Genomic DNA, 17,849 nt, shown 5'->3' on the forward strand with positions numbered 1-17,849 from the left:
AAACAGCTGCGTTACAGTTGCGAGTACCGATGCCGCCGAGCCGAAAACAACAGCTGCTGCTGCTTTGTTTTTTGGCGTGGCTCGACGGCGTCCTCTGTAACTATGGCAACGCTACTCTTTAACGAAGGCTCTATTACGTGCACACAGATAAAACACTACAAAACAAAATAAATATAAAGTCTGTTAGGCAAAGAAAAAGTCGCTATCATTTTTTTTCTCGGTGGTATTATCAATCGGTAAGCGGGACTGAGCAGCGAGCGATAAGAAGGCGGCGCCACCGCCGCTTCGCGCGCAAAGTTTTTCGCGGGAAACCGCTTGTAGCGTGGGGCTCCTCGTCAGTCGGTCTCCCGTGTGTGTGGTGTTCGTGACAGATTTTATCTCGCAATATAGTTCGTTCTCCGCGAAAGACGCCACCCACAAGATGAAAACTGTCAACGCGGTGCCCGTGTCCCCCGTGAAATTGGATACGACGAACGGCAAGTGCTCATCGGACGAGGAATGCGGCGGGGCGAACGGAGGCTCGGACGACCGCAAAGGGAGCGACGACAAAGGGGAGTTGCCGTCGCCGCCGGCCGCCAAGCTCAAAGGTGGGAAACGCAAGCGACGCTCCAACGGCGATGTTGCCGGCGGCAGCCAGCCTACCCTGACCGCGCTGTTTAGTCAGATGGCGAAGCGCGCCAAGAGCGAGAACGGCGTAGCCGAGAGCAAAAAACCGGCCGTCGCGGAGGTGAGCTACACCCGTTGCTCCGACTGTCGGCAGGTGCTGGACGCCGCCGAGTTGCGGCTTTTCGAGGGTGACCCGGCGGACGCCGTCGACGAGTTCTCGGCGCTTACCGACCCGCGGTTGAGCGTGTTCGATAACGAGGCCGCCGTAGACGACGGCGGCGACGACGTGATGGACACGCCGCAGCACAAGCTCACGCAGTTCGCCGTCTACGACCGGCACACGCACCTGTGCCCCATCGACGCCGGCCTGATCGAGCGCGACGTGGAGCTCTACTTCAGCGGGTACGTGAAGCCCATTTACGACGAGGACCCTTCCCCCGAGAACGGCATATGCTGCAAGGCGATGGGACCGATCGGCGCCTGGTGGACCGCGGGTTTCGACGGTGGCGAGAACGCCGTGATCGGATTCACCACTCCGTACGCCGACTACGTGCTCATGGCGCCCAGCGAGCAGTACGCGCCCTTCATCGACGCCATGAAGGAGAAGATCTACATGAGCAAGTTGGTGATCGAGACGCTCGTGAAGGACCCGAACACCACGTACGAGGACCTGCTCAACAAACTCGAGCTGACGCCCCCGCCTCAGGGCATCGCCAAATTCACCGAGGACGCGCTGCTTCGAAATGCCCAGTTCGTGATCGACCAGGTGCAGAGTTTCGACGTTACCGGAGACGACGACGAGGCGCACCTGATCGCGACGCCCTGCCTGCGGAGCTTGGTTAACCTGGCTGGCGTGACGTTGGGTCAGCGGCGAGCGATGCGGCGCGGTCGACGCGAAGCGTTGCCCAAGAAGTCCGTCTGTACATTGGCTACGACAACGCCGCTCGTACGAGACGTCTTCGAGGTGCTGTTCCACGGTCAGATCGACGACAAGGCTTCCAACGCTGCCCGCCGCAAGAGGTGCGGAGTTTGCGAAGCGTGCCAGTCGGCCGACTGCGGTAAGTGCAGTGCGTGCAAGGACATGGTGAAGTTTGGAGGCACGGGCAGGCAGAAGCAGTGCTGCATAGAGCGGCGCTGTCTCAACAAGGTCTTCCAGGAAGCGGAAGAAGACGACGGCGACACGGAAGAGATGGAAGACGAGCTCGACCGCAAGGCCGTGCAGGCGGAGGCGCCTGCGTCGCGCAAGACGACGCGGCGCGGTGGCAGCGACGTCTGCTGGGTTGACGACAAGCCGGTCGCCACGCTCAATAAGAAATCGTACTTCTCGCGCGCCGTGGTCAACGGCCACGAGCTGCGATGGGGCGACTTCGTGCTCGTCACCCCCACGGATCCCGGTACACCGCTGTACGTGGCCCGAATCGTCTACATGTACGAAACTCCGTCGGGCGAGAAGATGTTCCACGCGCACTGGTTCTGGAGGGGTTCGGACACCGTGCTGGGCGAATCGTCCGATCCTCGCGAGCTCTTTCTCGTCAACGAATGCGAGAACCAGAGTCTCAACACAGTGAACGACCTCTGTACGGTGGTGCTCAAACCCGCAGCCCAGGACTGGTTCTCTCGTGGTGGCGTGCACAGTTTGGAGGACGAATGCGTGCTGCAGGGTGACGACGACGGAAGGTCGTTCTTCTACCAGAAGGCCTACGAACCGGAGCACGCGCGCTTCGTCGACCCGCCCGAACTGCCTTGTCCAGAGGAGTGCGACGTGACGCAAGCTTGTACCTCGTGTCGTCACGCAGAAGAGCAGGAGAAACTGGAGACTCCTGTTCCGGGAGAGGTCGTCGAGGAAGACGGCGGCAAACTCTGCTATTCGAGCATCTCGTTCCAGGGCAAGTCGTTCTGCGTCGGCGAGTGTGTCTTCCTGGCGCCGGATGCGTTCCAGTTTGACTTCAAGCCGCCCAAGAGCAAGATCAAGGGCAGCGTCAAAAAGGAAGACGTGGACGAGGACATATACCCAGAGTACTACCGCAAACGTTCCGAGTACATCAAGGGATCGAACGCCGACGTACCCGAACCCTTCAAGATCGGCAAGATCGTATCCATTTATAGAAAATCAGGCAGTGGCGACGCCAAAAACGAGCCCGAAAGGTTCAGGCTGAGGGTCAAGAAATTTTACCGCTCCGAGAACACGCATCAGCCAAAGCTGGACACCTGACCTCTGCCTCTTGTACTACTCCGAAGAAGAGGCTGTCGTCGGGCTGAACGAGGTGTGCGGCAAGTGCTACGTCGTGTACGGCGAAAACTTGGCTGAGGACGTCGAAGACTATCTTCGCCGAGGCCCTCACCGATTCTACTTTACCGAAGCGTACGACAGCGAGACCAAGAGTTTCGTGGAGCCTTCATCCAAGGCGCGCATGATGGGTTGTCTCGGCAAGGGCAAGGGTAAGAAAGGCAAGAGTTCGAGCAAAGCCGTCAACATCGAGCCGCCCGAAGAGTACTACGTGCCCCAGCGCAAGCTACGCAGTCTCGACGTCTTCGCGGGCTGCGGAGGCCTGTCCGAGGGATTCCACCAGGCCGGCGTCAGCGAGTCCTGCTGGGCCATCGAGCGGGAAGAGCCCGCGGCCACGGCCTTCCGTCTGAACTTCCCGGACGCCACCATCTTCACCGACGACTGCAATCGTCTCCTGCGCCTGGTTATGGACGGCGAGACCGTCAACGAGCGTGGGCAGACGCTGCCGCAGAAGGGAGACGTCGAGCTGCTCTGCGGCGGACCTCCGTGCCAGGGCTTCAGCGGCATGAACCGCTTCAACTCGAGGCAGTACTCCCAGTTCAAGAACTCGCTCATCGCCTCGTACCTGAGCTACTGCGAGTACTACCGGCCGCGCTTCTTCTTGCTCGAGAACGTGCGCAACTTCGTCTCGTTCAAGCGCAGCATGGTTCTCAAGCTGACCCTGCGCTGCCTCATCAGCATGGGTTACCAGTGCACCTTCGGCGTGCTGCAGGCCGGCAACTACGGAGTGCCGCAGACTCGCAGGAGAGCCATCATTCTGGCGGCTGCCCCGGGAGAAAAGCTTCCGCTCTACCCGGAACCGCAGCACGTGTTCGCTCCTCGGGCCTGCCAGCTGACCGTCATGGTGGACGACCGCAAGTATCTGTCCAACTGCAAGTGGTCGTCGTCCGCTCCGCTCAGGACCATCACCGTCCGCGACGCCATGTCGGACCTGCCCGAGATCCGCAACGGCGCCAAGTTCGACGAGATTCCGTACGGCGCCCAGGCCCTGACCCCGTTCCAGAAGGGTCTCCGCGCCGGTGGTGCGGTGCTGCGGGATCACGTGTGCAAGGAGATGGCGCCCTTGGTCGAAGCCCGCATGCGGCACATTCCCCTGGCCCCGGGCTCCGACTGGCGCGACCTGCCCAACACCGTCGTGCGGCTCTCGGACGGCGTGACGTACACCAAGAAGCTGCGCTACACGCACCACGACGCCAAGAACGGCAAGTCGTCGACCGGTGCCCTCCGCGGGGTCTGCCCCTGCGCCTCGGACAAGCCGTGCGACCCGCTGTGCCGACAGGACAACACGCTGATCCCGTGGTGCCTGCCGCACACGGGCAACCGCCACAACCACTGGGCGGGGCTTTACGGTCGACTCGAGTGGGACGGGTTCTTCAGCACCACCGTGACCAACCCGGAGCCGATGGGCAAGCAGGGCCGAGTCCTGCACCCCGAGCAGCACCGCGTCGTGAGCGTGCGCGAGTGCGCTAGGTCGCAGGGCTTCCCGGACACTTACCGCTTCTTCGGCACCATCCTGGACAGGCACCGGCAAGTCGGCAACGCCGTGCCGCCGCCCATGGCGCGGGCTATCGGACGCGAAATTCTCAAGTGCCTAGCTGACGAAAAGGACAACTGACTCTGTAGCGCTTGAACGTGACGATCGAGTGTGCCATTGGGGAGGATATGGCTCCCAAACTCTGGAAAATGTACTTTTTTGGTGCTCACCGTTTTTAGATTGTCACATGCGGTTCGGCCGCTGTGTGTTTTTATGTGCTGTTTTTAATCCACGGAGATTCGCTTTTTGATCTCCGAGGAAAATTGTGCCTTTGCTAGACTGCCTTTATACACTGGGAATTTTATGTCGGTTTGTAGCTTTAATTAAGCGTTTAGATATACCTTATGGACTCTTGCCGTCTGTAAGAAACGGTAAGGCACACTGAAGGCGACTGTTGTGTTGGAAAGGCAATTTCCTGTTGCACTGTATATAATTATTTTATATTACTATTTTTATGCATCTTAAATGAAGAAAGCCCATGATATATATTGTTTAAGTGCGAAGATAGTGGGTACTTTCAGCGTGTTCTGTTTAAAAGTATCAAGTCATTTAAAGTACAACGAACTAGTTCGCTCTTATCAGTTCCTTTGACGTTTCTGCGTGTCGTAGTTTTCTGACAACGGTCTTCCCAGCGGGCGCATTCATTCGAGTTCCAACTATCAGTACTTAAAATAGGTCGTTGCTGAGGTTGTAATTATTTTTAGACTGTTGTCACACTTGGCAGAGCTGACGGGATCGTTGTACGGTTGGAGTTTAAATCGTGTTTTACCATTGACATGTCATGTTTCAAACAACCAATGTTTCATGTGCAAAAGTTTTACGCTTATTGGACGATTAAATGATCTATTTCATGTACACCTCGAATGTGCTTGTGTCTTGTTTTACTATCCGCCTCCGCGGTGGCTGAGCGGTGTTGGCACCCTGCTGCTCAGTACGAGGTCGCGGGTGGGAGTCCCGACCGAAGTGAGCGTCTTTATCAAACCGCTACCTTCGCTGGCTTTCATGACCGCCGCCACAGCTAGGCGTCACGTCACCACTGTGCACGTGACATCATAGGTGTTCGCGGTCAGGATTAGAGTTACTGTATTGGTTTCCTAATAATTTATAGTCAGGATGCGACAGTTGCGCTCTTTGGCAGATCAGTTTCGGTTTTCTGAGGGAAACTGTCTGCAATAGTCTGCGCTGTGGAAATTAGTCATCCTTTCGCATTTTAAACCGGCTACGGACTTGGATGACGTGCTTACGACTCTTGAATTGGTATGAGTCGTCTGACTCGATTAAACATGTTCGTGTAATTATTACCTCTAGTTTTCTTAAAGTATAATCCCGAGAAAATCGCTTAAATTATCGCACCTTCGTCGTTCTCAATGAATTGCGGACGCATTTTCTTAGACATCCTGTAGATTACCCGCCGTGGTGGCTTAGTGGCTATGGTGTTGGGCTGCTATATGAGCACGAGGTCGCGGGATCGAATCCCGGCCACGGCGGCCGCATTTCGATGGGGGCGAAATGCGAAAACACCCGTGTACCTAGATTTAGGTGCACGTTAAAGAACCCCAGGTGGTTTAAATTTTCCGGATTCCCCCACTACTGCGTGCCTCATAATCAGATCGTGGTCTTGGCAACGCAACACCCCAAAATGTTATTTAATTAATCCTGTAGACTGCAGGTAGGGACTGCAAGAAAGTAATATACACGCTACAAAAAAGAGCTAGAAGGGCTATCTATGACCTACCCCTACAAATAAACACCGAGTCGTTTTCCACGTGCGCGCATTTAAGCATATTCAACATTTACGAACTGAGGTTATTTCTTGCATATCGAAAAACAATGTGTGGTAGCCACCCAACACCACCACCGCGCACAACACTATTACAACGTGCGTCGCTTGCAAAAAGAACAATTATTCACGCGATGCGGTACCCGAAACAAACTATGCAGCAAGCGGATATCTTCCAATGCTACTCAACAAAATGCTGAGCACAAACGCTCCGACCGGCAGTTGCGAACTTCATTGACGCTTTTTCGATATCGCGAAGAAAGTATATATCCGTGTTCGCATTGATTGCTTTGTTACTTAATTTGTTTACCGCTCGTCTACTTCCTGTACCCATGCGCATTTGACTTTTGATAAACTTTGATTTGATTTTAATGTAGGCGGCCACATTGCGATAGCAATAATAAGATAGAGACCGGTGTTTTGTACGTTTCTGATTCTGTTCAACGGCAAGACGCAGCAGTTACACAATTTTTTTTTTTTTTTTTTTTTTTTTTTTTTTGCGACTGCACGAGTTTGTACGGCACATGGAAGCGCTGCTGTGCGATACATGGGAGAAGGAATGCCTCGGGCCACGACCCTTCGCCCTCGTGTAGAATCAGTAGCAAGGCTCGAAGACAAGAAAACGTCGCGATTTCTAAACGCGAGCACCGTTCGTATCGGAGCTGCGCATATATCAGCCACACTTAAGGACCTCCAGGGAATGCTCAAGCGTGCAACTATGTCTCCAGTAGGGGGGGGGGGGGGTCGAACAGCAGACATCTGCACCCCCTCTCCCTCCCTCCCCTCTCTCTCTCTCTCCCTATATATATATATATATATATATATATATATATATAGGGAGAGAGAGTGAGATAGGGGTGCAGATGTCTGCTGTTCTTGTGTCTTGTTTATATATATATATATATATATATATATATATATATATATATCACGGTAAATATAGTAAACTCATTTCGACGTATCGGCTGGAAACCAGACTCCCCATATACCCAACACCGTTCTTGCGTTGCTTCAATCTCGGCTGCGTTTACAGTTTCCCCACAGCAGCGGGATAAATTCTGATCTGTTCGTGAAACACAACTGATAAAGTTCCGGATCGCATGGACGTGTAATTTACTTCAAATGCCGTAGCTTCTCCCCCCACTCTCAGCTTTACCTACACGTTACCCATAACGCTCCCCTTACTTCCGCAAAATATAAACTGGGTGCCTTGTTTAGTTCACAGAAGACATCGAAGAAACCAACTATGTGAACGTCTAATGCCGCATGAAAATAGGAAAAAAAAAAAAAAAAAAGAACGAGGGCTCAATAATTATACGCAACGTTTCTAACTTCAACCAGGAAGGTAAAGCTTTTGTCGCACAATGCCACCTCTCCTTGCCACGAAATTTAAATCTGCAGTTACCTTCAGCTATGTCGGGACATTGGGAAGAATAGGCGGAATAGGTCGTATTACACGCTCTAGAACTTGAATAAGAATTTGTTCTACAAAATCTGGTGTTTGATCCAACCGCATTTAACTTCGCACCGAGATTCTCAAATTTCGCCAAATTTGATCTCAGTGGCAGTTGGCCAGGGCGATGGGTTAAATTCTGGCGCGCTTTTTAGACACACTCATAACACTATAGAGCGCTTCTTACATACGTAATTATTTCCAAAGCCCCAATTACGCACCCACTTTGAGCATTGCCGAGGGAAACCACCTCCTACTGCCCATGGGCCCTTTTTATGGCGAAGAATCACAGGCCACACAACACACCCTTTTTCAGCTTTAGCAAAAAAAGCCATGCGAAGAATGTGCACCGGTTGAAAAACCCCGATCTCTGAACTTTACATATACTTTCTAGCGTATGTGCACGCTTCTGCAGATTTGGGGGTTTCTGTTTGGCCGGCCAAAACCAAACTATTGCGGACTGTACTCGCTACATGACGCCAGGCAAGTTTTTATAACGTTGTCCTCGAAGAAATTGGAGGAGTTGTGGGCCATGTGAACGTGAAAACCTTTTGTCTCTCAACGTCCGTGCAGTCAGCTCCTATAGCTTGTTTGTTCATTGTGTGTGATGACTGTGGTAGCGAGGAGACTCTTCAACACCTCTGTGACTGTCCTCGCTACAATCTAGAGAGACGATCGCTCGCAAGCGCGATAGCACGCTTGGACCAAAGACCGTGAACAGAAGAAACCATTTTAGAATGCCGACATCACAAGACCTCGCAGCGGAGGGCGATGAGAGCACTGTTGCAGTTTTTAAAGACTAACAGAATTGGAGAGGCGGCTGTAGCCTGAATTGATGTTTACAGTGCTACAAGTGCTACTGTGTTGTGCAGTGAATGTATGCGGTGACAGTGACCGACTGTGGTTGCGCATCTGTGCTCCCTTTCTTCCTCTCTTTCTCTCTTTGCTGTCACTTTACCTCCCCTTCCCTTCTCTCCCCAGCGTATAGGGTAGCAAACCGGATCTTCCAATCCGGTTAACCTCCCTGCCCTTCCCCTTTCTTCTGCCTCTCTTGTCTTGTGTGCGCTGGTGAAGTAAACCATGATCCGTTAAATGGACTCTAAACCAGTTTATAATAGTATAATAGTAATACTTCTTTCACGACTCTGGCCGCACGTACTCGCGCGCGAGCACACACACACACACACACACACACACACACACACACACACACACACACACACACACACACACACACACACACACACACACACACACACACACACACACACACACACACACACACACACACACACACACACACACACACACACACACACACACACACACACACACACACACACACACACACACACACACACACACACACACACACACACACACACACACATTTGAAAACAACTTGCCGCCGGTGGGAGCCGAACCCACAACTTTCGCGGGTTCGGCTCCCACCGGTAGCAAGTTGCTTTTTTTTCCTCCACTTTCATTTCCCTTTAATTTATCATTTCTACAATTATCTGTTGGCTTCTTATGGATATGATTAACAAACATATATATATATATATATATATATATATATATATATCAGTTCATGCGGGGTTTCCTAACACGCACCGAAATTTGGTACATGGGAGTTCTTTTTTTTTTTTTTATTCTGTCCCCCCTCTGTATGCAGTAGCAGCATGCCGCCAGGTATTGAACCCGTGACCTCGTCATCGTCAGCAGAAGAACGGCGCATGTCTCTGCTCATCGGTGGCGCGGCCACGCTTCCGAGTTCTATAAGGCGCCTCGTATCTCGGTCAAAGACTACTGTCTTCCAGGAGAGCTGCATCAGCATCGGCGCGTCAGCAGCGAAGCGACACAGACTAGCATCACGATCGACAAGGACTCGCGCACCGAACCGTAAAATTGCTGCTAGTCAGAGATAAGATATGTAGAGTGCGTGCGCACTGCGAACGACACTGAATGATACTGATCGAAGGGGCACGTATAGACCGGTACACGAACAAGGATGATTGATCGTGATGCACGCTTGCCTTCACTGCAGCTCAGCTGTTTAACTTATTGATACACGGAATCAATAGGCCGTCATACGTACATGACATTATAGTATATACATTGAAATGCAGCACTTTCGCGTTCTTAAGGCTCGTTAAGCTGGCCAACTTAATTTGTAGATATACTGACAGTGAGACACCTGTTTCCGAACGGCTTCAAGCAGTGAAAAGCATGTCGCTAACTTTCCAGAGTGACTCCACCGCAAGTCGGCGTTATACCGAAACGATGTTTCTGGCCTCATATAGCCAGGAAGCCACACGAGCTCTTCTACAGTACATGAAGGCGAATGCGGCAGACGTAGAAGAACTTTCTGTGGGCCTAGTTGGTGCATACTTGACACATTTTTTAAAGCACAAGCAAGAGACACGGAACAAAAGGAAGGTCAAAACACAAGTGCCTGTCCCGTGTTTGACCTTCCTTTTGTGTCGCGTCTCTTGTTTGCGCTTTAAAAAAAATTGTCAGACTGGATTGCCCGACTGTGGACACGCTGGACATTTTCCAGTACGTGTGGTTAATCTAGACTCATAGGTTTACCCTTTATTTCAATCCCCCATCTCCTCCCCACGTACAGGGTATAGCAAACAAAACAAATCATAGTTAACCCACTTCCTTCCTCCTCTCTCGCTCTATGATACGTCGATTGATTTAGTTATATGAACTAGCACAACAACGGGGGAAGTGGGGAGGTTATGTATTGTTGACGAACTGCTGATAGAAATGATTCATTGCCCTTTGGGTAAGAGTTCGAGGCCCTTGCATGCGCTGCTTTCTTACATCCAGAGATCCATACTGAAATTTAGGTGACGGGGAGCACGACGAAGCTTGCATCAGTGCGCGAGAAACGGGTCGCGATTTGAGCAGATTACACCTAGTTGAATTTCTAAAAATTTCAATCATTTCTATTATTTCATTTCTTGGTGTTAAATTATTCTATCTAGAAATTCTTAATAGTACCTTGTCTTCGTAATCTCTAAATTTATCTTTCTTTAACCCATGCTCTGCTATGCAAATGTTATCTTTTCAATAATCCTAATAAAAGCACATCTGAAACGACCTTCTTCTTGGCCAACACCCCGTAGTGGGACACAAGAACAAGAGTAGAGACAAAATGGAGCAGTTCGACGGAACGATCACAGCGAAGTGACTGCACATCCTCATCGATAAGGATGTAGGGCCACTCCGCTCTTAACAATCCATAGCCATCCACTCAAATTGCAGTGTCGTGGATGGGGCGACATTGACCGCCTCCTTGGGAGACAGCGTTAGACGTACAGACGCCACAGAGAAACAGCAAACTAGTACAGACTGATAGACAGTTGATTAAAGAATGTTTCTGTACGTTCCGGCAGAAGAACGATTGGTTGCTCAGAGAGAAAAAGAAAAAGGAAAACGAGCACAAACTTCTCTTGAATTTCCATTCTTTAACTGCGGTGTCCACGACGTAACGGTTTACTCGACAGACTTCGATTTCTTGGCAATGTCGTCGATGCACAGTCTTCGCGTGCAGAAAAAAAATACATACATAAAATAAAGGATGGATTTTTTTTCGCTCATATTTCAATGCGATCGAAAACGTCTCAGTAATTTCACACACTTTAAATGTATTATAGTAGACTCGGAAACGTCTGACCAGCTTCGGTCAGATTACGCCAAAAAGCTTTGACGTCACGGTAAGGTAGCTGAATTGACGTCTGGGGTTTTACGTGCAAAACAACGATTTGATTACGAGGCACGCTGTAGTGGGGGGACTCCGGTATAATTTCGACCACCAGGGGATCTTTAACGTGTTCCCGATGCACGGGACACGGTCGTTCTCATTTCGCACATCGAAATGCGGCCGCCGCGGCCGGGGTTTGATCCCGCGATCTCGTGCTTAGCAGCGCAACACCATGGCCGCTAAGCCACCGCGGCGGGTGGTAAGGTAGTTCGGGAATTTCAAGGTGGCATTGGCACTCATCTCTCGTTATTGCGTTCTTTCAAGTTACCGAGGGTTCACTCACGGTTAACAGTGACTTGTAATTGTAAAGAATAGATTTTCTTTGTGTTGAAGATGAAACCGGAAAGTCTTTCTTTCTTTCTCTTTCTTTCTTTCTTTCTTTCTTTCTTTCTTTCTTTCTTTCTTTCTTTCTTTCTTTCTTTCTTTTTCTTTCTTTCTTTCTTTCTTTCTTTCTTTCTGTTATTTGAGTGAAGTGTGAATACGAACGACTTAGTTTTAAGTGATTGTGTATATACATGCTTTTTCCAGACGGCGAAGTACATTAAATAAAAGAGAGGGGGAGAGGTTAACCAGACGCTCGTCTGGTTTGCTACACAGAGAGAAAGTAGGGAGAGAATCCACTATATCTGCGCGCACATTCTCAACAGAGAGATAAAAAGGGTAAAATTTAGGAAGCGTAACCGGGTTGCACCTGGTTTGCTACCCTACTCTCAGAGCTCTCAACAGAAGCTGGGTTAAGGGTGCACGCGGAGACGCAGGCTCTTACTTGCATCCTGCCCCCGCGGTGTTGGCGCTGCCGGCGGCCGCTGGCGAGGGCGTGGTGCCGGCGCCTGTCATGGCGGTGGTGTTGTAACTGGCTCCGTAACTGGTGTGTCTGGGCCGTGTACCGCTGGCCGTGCCCGGGTCTAGCAGCAACAGCCGCTCCTCGTCCTCGAGACCCATTCTGCCACCTGCCCATGCGGTAACGGGAATAGAGAGAGAGAGAGATAATATTTAGCGATGGTACTGTACGAATCATCGGCAAGTATAGTACGCTGGGGAGGTATTCTGTAAGAGTCCACCATTTCGTCTGCTGCTGAAGTTCTGATTGGCTGGGCTGGGATGCGCTTCAGCAGGAGCCACGCCCCACAGCTAATCAGCACTTCAGCAGCAGACGAAATGGACATGTCCACTAGGTGGACTCTTACAGAATGCCTTCTCTTATCTGCCATTTTTAATTTCATTACATATATTCCACCTTAAAGACCCGAATACATTATATAAGGGGGGAGCGGGAAGGGAAGGGGGGTCGTTCAGGGGTTTACATCAACTGCTTAGACAAAATAAACACAAAAATAAATGAAAAAAAAAAAAGATCAGGAAAGCACGAGTACGAGATATTCAGCGAGGAAATAAACCCTACAGTAGATGTGAATTGTCAGTTGAGTATAGAGTAATTATACAGTAGCAGACATAATAAGGAGAAACACAGCAAATAGTTACAGTACGCATTATGCGATTTGTGCTTAATGCGCGATGCACCGATGTTTATAGTGTTGTTACGAAAGATGATCATTTAGCTTGGCGCGAAATATTTTGCGGTCAGTGGATGAGACAATGGTAACGGGTATAGCTGTTCCAGAGCACAATATCATGAGGGAAGAGGAGATAAATGCCAACGTACGACCACTTATGCTAGAGATGGCTTGACTATGACTTCCAAGACTATTACTACAAAGTGGTTCGTAAACCGCGTGTATAAATGTGATGCCATACTCATAAATCTCGGAAATGAGCGAGAGAAAACTTTATTGGCCATAATGAGCGGGCTTCGTCAACTGTTCCTAAGCGGTCTTTTCCCGACTCGTCGTTCCTCCCTGGAGGTTAGATTTATTTATTTATTTATTTATTTATTTATTTATTTATTTATTTATTTATTTATTTATTTATTTATTTATTTATTTATTTATTTATTTATTTATTTATTTATTTATTTATTTATTTATCGATTGAAGTTCGGGACGGCAGGTAGGGGAGAGAAGGGAGGCTGCGGCCTAATTCACATTCAGGTTCAATATCTGAATGTGGAAGGGTCCGCATGGTAATCGAGCTCTGGGCCCTACCCCTGTTAGCTTTTAATTTCTTACAAGTTTTCATTGCCTAAAGCGGCGGACTCATCCTCGGATACTATCTAGGAAATCAAAATTGGCATGAAATTAAAAGTTAACAAATGTAGAGCCCAGAATGCGATGTAAGCCTTTCGAAAAGAAGGGAATGTTTTGAGATTATAAGATAGTGAGGCTGCAGCACACCTATTAACACGCGCACGCGCACAGAGAGAGAGAGAGAGAGAAAGAGAGAGAAGGTCGGCAGTGCTATAACTCTAATCTCAATGAGCCTGCTGATAATTTTTATCTGGTACAGCAAACAAAAACACTACAGGACTTCCAAAAAGTGCGACAGAATAAACTCGACGCAATAACACAAGGGGACATTGAATCTAGGTCCGTATTCACAAACTTCCTTTGCAAGTGCTGTCCGCAATTGGCCATCGTCGGGGAGATCGCTTCGTTATCACGTCGATCGCTATCATGAGTGGCGGGTACCCGAATGCCGGTCAGTGAGGGAACGCACTTAGTTAAAATGAGTTTTGTGAACACTGGCTTCGTTTGCAAGGGACAATTATACTCGCGATGTACGCGTTCGAACGCGACACGCGCGTACGTGTATATTTCCCGCTAAACGTTCTTTCTCATGGAACACTGTCGGCAGAGATGTTTAGGTGGTCTCTCGTATGCAAATTGGGGTGTGCACATCTTGTATGAATGCACGTAGCCCACAGCGGTATCGTTTCGTCATTCGTTATCGCGTCTCCCTATAGGTGTAACCGCGACAAGTCATATTGAGTATATATATATATATATATATATATATATATATATATATATATATATATATATACACGTCGACTTGCACAGCACTTACCGATCGGCAGTAGTAACAGTTCGCCGCCCTCGAACACAGCACATATGCAAGAATATCTAAATGCGCAGCGCACGAGGGGCTGTCGCCGTTCGTATCAATAGGCGCTCCCATCTGTGAGCAAACAAGCGACATCTGCCGTGACGTAACTCAGTGCCTCGATGTTTGGAATTCGCGCCCTCTGGCCGGCATTTTTATTTGCCACTCTATACGCAGTGCCTCGCTTTCTTTCTTTCTTTCATTTTTTTTTCCAGCGGGTTTTATCACGTCGACGGTCAAATAAATAGTATCCGTGATCTGTGCTGGCCCCGTTAAGCCTTCCTTCCGTTGGCCTTCGGCATTGTTTGCCCAACACGCTGTCATCACATATAAGTACTCGTGTACTTGCAGTTCAATAAGATTCTTTTTTTTATCGTGTGTTGTTGAGGCCGGCACAATAAACACTCCCGGCTAGGATGCAAGCTGTAAAAGCGTAGATGCTTGCAGCGGCGTCAAGGGCGTCGGTTTACTTATAACATAGACGAGCATCAACATCGGATATTGTCCTTTTTTAGACACGACCAACGTGAAGCGCACCGTCAGAACAATGTGGGCCAAGAAATGTTATCGCAGACTATAGTTCAAGACTTCGAAATCCATGCATTGTAGCTTTATTTTTGGTCACACAGACGTGAGTTTGTAAACCCTCCGAGAGTTGCCGATAGCTAGAGGATAATAAGCCACATGTATTGACGCCACTGCTGACGTCATCCTTCTACCTGTTATCCATCCTCACGGGCATCGGTTGTTATTTTTATTTCAAAGCTAAACCAGAATAATTAACAACAAAATTACACTCTGACTTGAAACCACATGCACGCGCGACACGATATGTTATTAGTTTAACACTTTTTTTTTTTCTTTTACAGTTTTCCTCGAAAATTGACGTCAATTCTTGGGAGGTTTTTTTATCAACACCTCCGACGAAGCAAGCTCTCAAACTACATTTCAAAGGATGCGTGCGAGATGCGGCGTCGCAAAACAGGATTCAGCACGAACATGAAGTAAACCGTCGCACAATGTTACACCTATATATATTAGTTAAAGAAAAGCGGTGTTTACTTGAACGAACCTGAGGAAGACACCTTCTCACGGACGTGGAGATTCTCTATAGTTCGCAGGCTTGTCCCGTGATAAATGCGAGAAAATGAATACGTTTTTGAGCATTCGTAGGCGACACGTCAGCAGTAAGAATTTACCGAAAAAAGGCATTATTTCAATGGAAATTGACATATATTTCAGATGCACATATCACCTCAGCGACAGTATATATTCCGATGGGAACGGAATGCAGAAACGTTTCATGTATGCGTCAAGCTTTGGGTGCACGTTAGAACCCCACGGGGGCCAAATTAATCCGGAGTTTCCTGGTACGGCGTCTCTCATAGTGAACGCCAGTATAACGAACTGAGAAGAAGTAAAACCATCCATTGTATCGAACACGCGAAGCTTACTGAAGCTTATAAGCGAAGCTTTCTGGTATAAAATAACTCCCTCATAACGAGCTGCACACTGGATACATTGACTGAGTACAATCGAAAACCACCAGTTGTCATGTAGGCTTCCGCTGTGAAACCGCGAGAGCAAAGCTTGCGCTACCCATTTTTATTTCTGCATTGCTTCGAAAACTTTTCTTGTGTTTCACTTCTGATGATTTGCGATTATTTGTTTATAGCAGACGAAGAACAGCATATAACCAGGCTTTAACAGTCGGCTGTTGCTATTGATTTGGTATAGTTTCGGTTATTCGTAAATACGGAACAGTTGCTTTTCGAATGCGAATACGAACATATATAGTTTATAATATTCGATTTGCTTTAGAAACTTTGAAAACGTTCGAAACAGCCGCCTCGTCCGACGCTTCAGGACACACTTTTCCAGTGAGCGTGCTGTGCCGCTACGGTGACGACATTAAGTGACGGGGACTGGAACAGGTTACACAGTATCGTGCATCGATAACGCCGTTCTATTGGTCAAGACGCCGAGGAACACATTAAGGAACAGGCAAACGCTATGCTGCGTATACGTGTAGTGTTGTTTTAAATAAGTGGATTATTTTCCTGGCTTCGTTTATCTACTGGACATAACAAATCCGTATGTAACGAACACTTCGCAAAAGTTCGTTTTATAGAACGTCAGAGGCGAGTTTGGGCATATCGAATTACCTGATATATATCGATCTATTTTTAGCGCATCAGCCCCTCCGTTATAACCGGGTTTTAAAGACTGTCTGTCTGTCTGTCTGTCACCCGATTCAGCCACCCGGCCAAAGTTGGACCACTTGCTTAACGCCCACACTACTTAAACTGGTACGGCTGTTCATACTTGTGAACGTTATCGATCACAAAGTAAATATTACGCATATCTGTGGCGCAACATCACTATAGGTAAGTATTAGGAGGTGTGTTCCTTTAATAGAAAATACATAGATACGTAACTCTAAAGACCCTAGTTTCTTAAGCTGCGCTGAAAATGCCATGCTATGCGCGCCGACGAACGACGTTCCCCGACTGCGCGCCGACGAGCGCCCTCTGCCATGGAGTAAGGAAACCCTCTGCACAAGCTCATGTTTCCCGATGTATTGCCAGATGGCGTCCATGTCTCACGCAGCGCCTCCTCAGTTTTATCAATGCCAGCCAGATGCGGCCGATTCAACATAAAGGAAGCGCTGTCTGAGGCAGGGCAAAACATAAATGGCCGCTTGATGAAATAATGCGGTAAAATGAAATCTGTTCAAACAAACCTCCATTGCATTTATCATGCCAGGACGGAAATGGTACGAGAACAGCATCACGGGTGGCCGCGGATCAGACCAGCACTCATGTAGTACGGCCGGCAGAAGATTATCGTCTTTCGACGACATTTGCAGCGAAGCACGCAGATACGCGGCAATTTTTTTTTTTTTTACTGTACTACGAGTATGACGAGCAAACCGAAAATGGACGAAGAATCGATGAGAAATTTTGCCCTGAGTGCCAAATGGACATAATTTGTCACGTTTCGCTAACATTACGTGGTATCTTAGATTATATGCCTTGCCTTTAAAAACAGCGGTGGACCTTAATTGTATTCATTGTTCACATGCCTTTAAGAAATTGGCCTTTTCAGGAACATTTAACAAAGGTTCAGTTCATGATATAGAAAAGCCCGAACTTTTCGTCATCGTCTCACCTGTAAACATCATTATGAGCTGTACTCGCACATTATTCCCTTTTTTTGTCGTTTTTTTGCGATCTCTTCTGAAATATTTTAACCCAGAGTTACCGAAGCTAAAGCGTTTCCGAAGTTGAAAGCACAGATGGAATACGGAGGTCGGATAGTTTTTGGACTATGGGGCATCCTGCTGTAAATAAGCGGGGTAATCATCTTTAAGTTTTGTGGAATTTTTAAAAATCGCCTGTTGCAGATAACACA

General features: G+C 48.6%; 1 protein-coding gene and 1 pseudogene across 6 annotated transcripts in view; one reads left to right on the forward strand and one right to left on the reverse strand.

Annotated features, from left to right (window-relative positions):
• Positions 1-17,849, reverse strand: part of LOC119445916 (ATP-dependent translocase ABCB1) — a 164,557-nt gene that overhangs the window by 52,742 nt on the left and 93,966 nt on the right. For 5 of the 6 annotated variants that reach the window (XM_037710218.2, XM_049663725.1, XM_037710217.2 and 2 more), the window contains exon 2: positions 12,202-12,385. In XM_037710218.2, the coding sequence (XP_037566146.1) occupies positions 12,202-12,385 (184 nt within the window). Of the gene's footprint in view, positions 1-12,201; positions 12,386-14,399; positions 14,512-17,849 lie in introns of those variants that run through there. The other variant, XM_049663727.1, reaches the window with a different exon arrangement.
• On the forward strand, positions 5-6,662 carry LOC119445917 (DNA (cytosine-5)-methyltransferase 1-like; annotated as a pseudogene).

The sequence above is a fragment of the Dermacentor silvarum genome, chromosome 3, assembly GCF_013339745.2.
Source record: "Dermacentor silvarum isolate Dsil-2018 chromosome 3, BIME_Dsil_1.4, whole genome shotgun sequence".
NCBI classification, from domain to species: Eukaryota; Metazoa; Arthropoda; class Arachnida; order Ixodida; family Ixodidae; genus Dermacentor; species Dermacentor silvarum.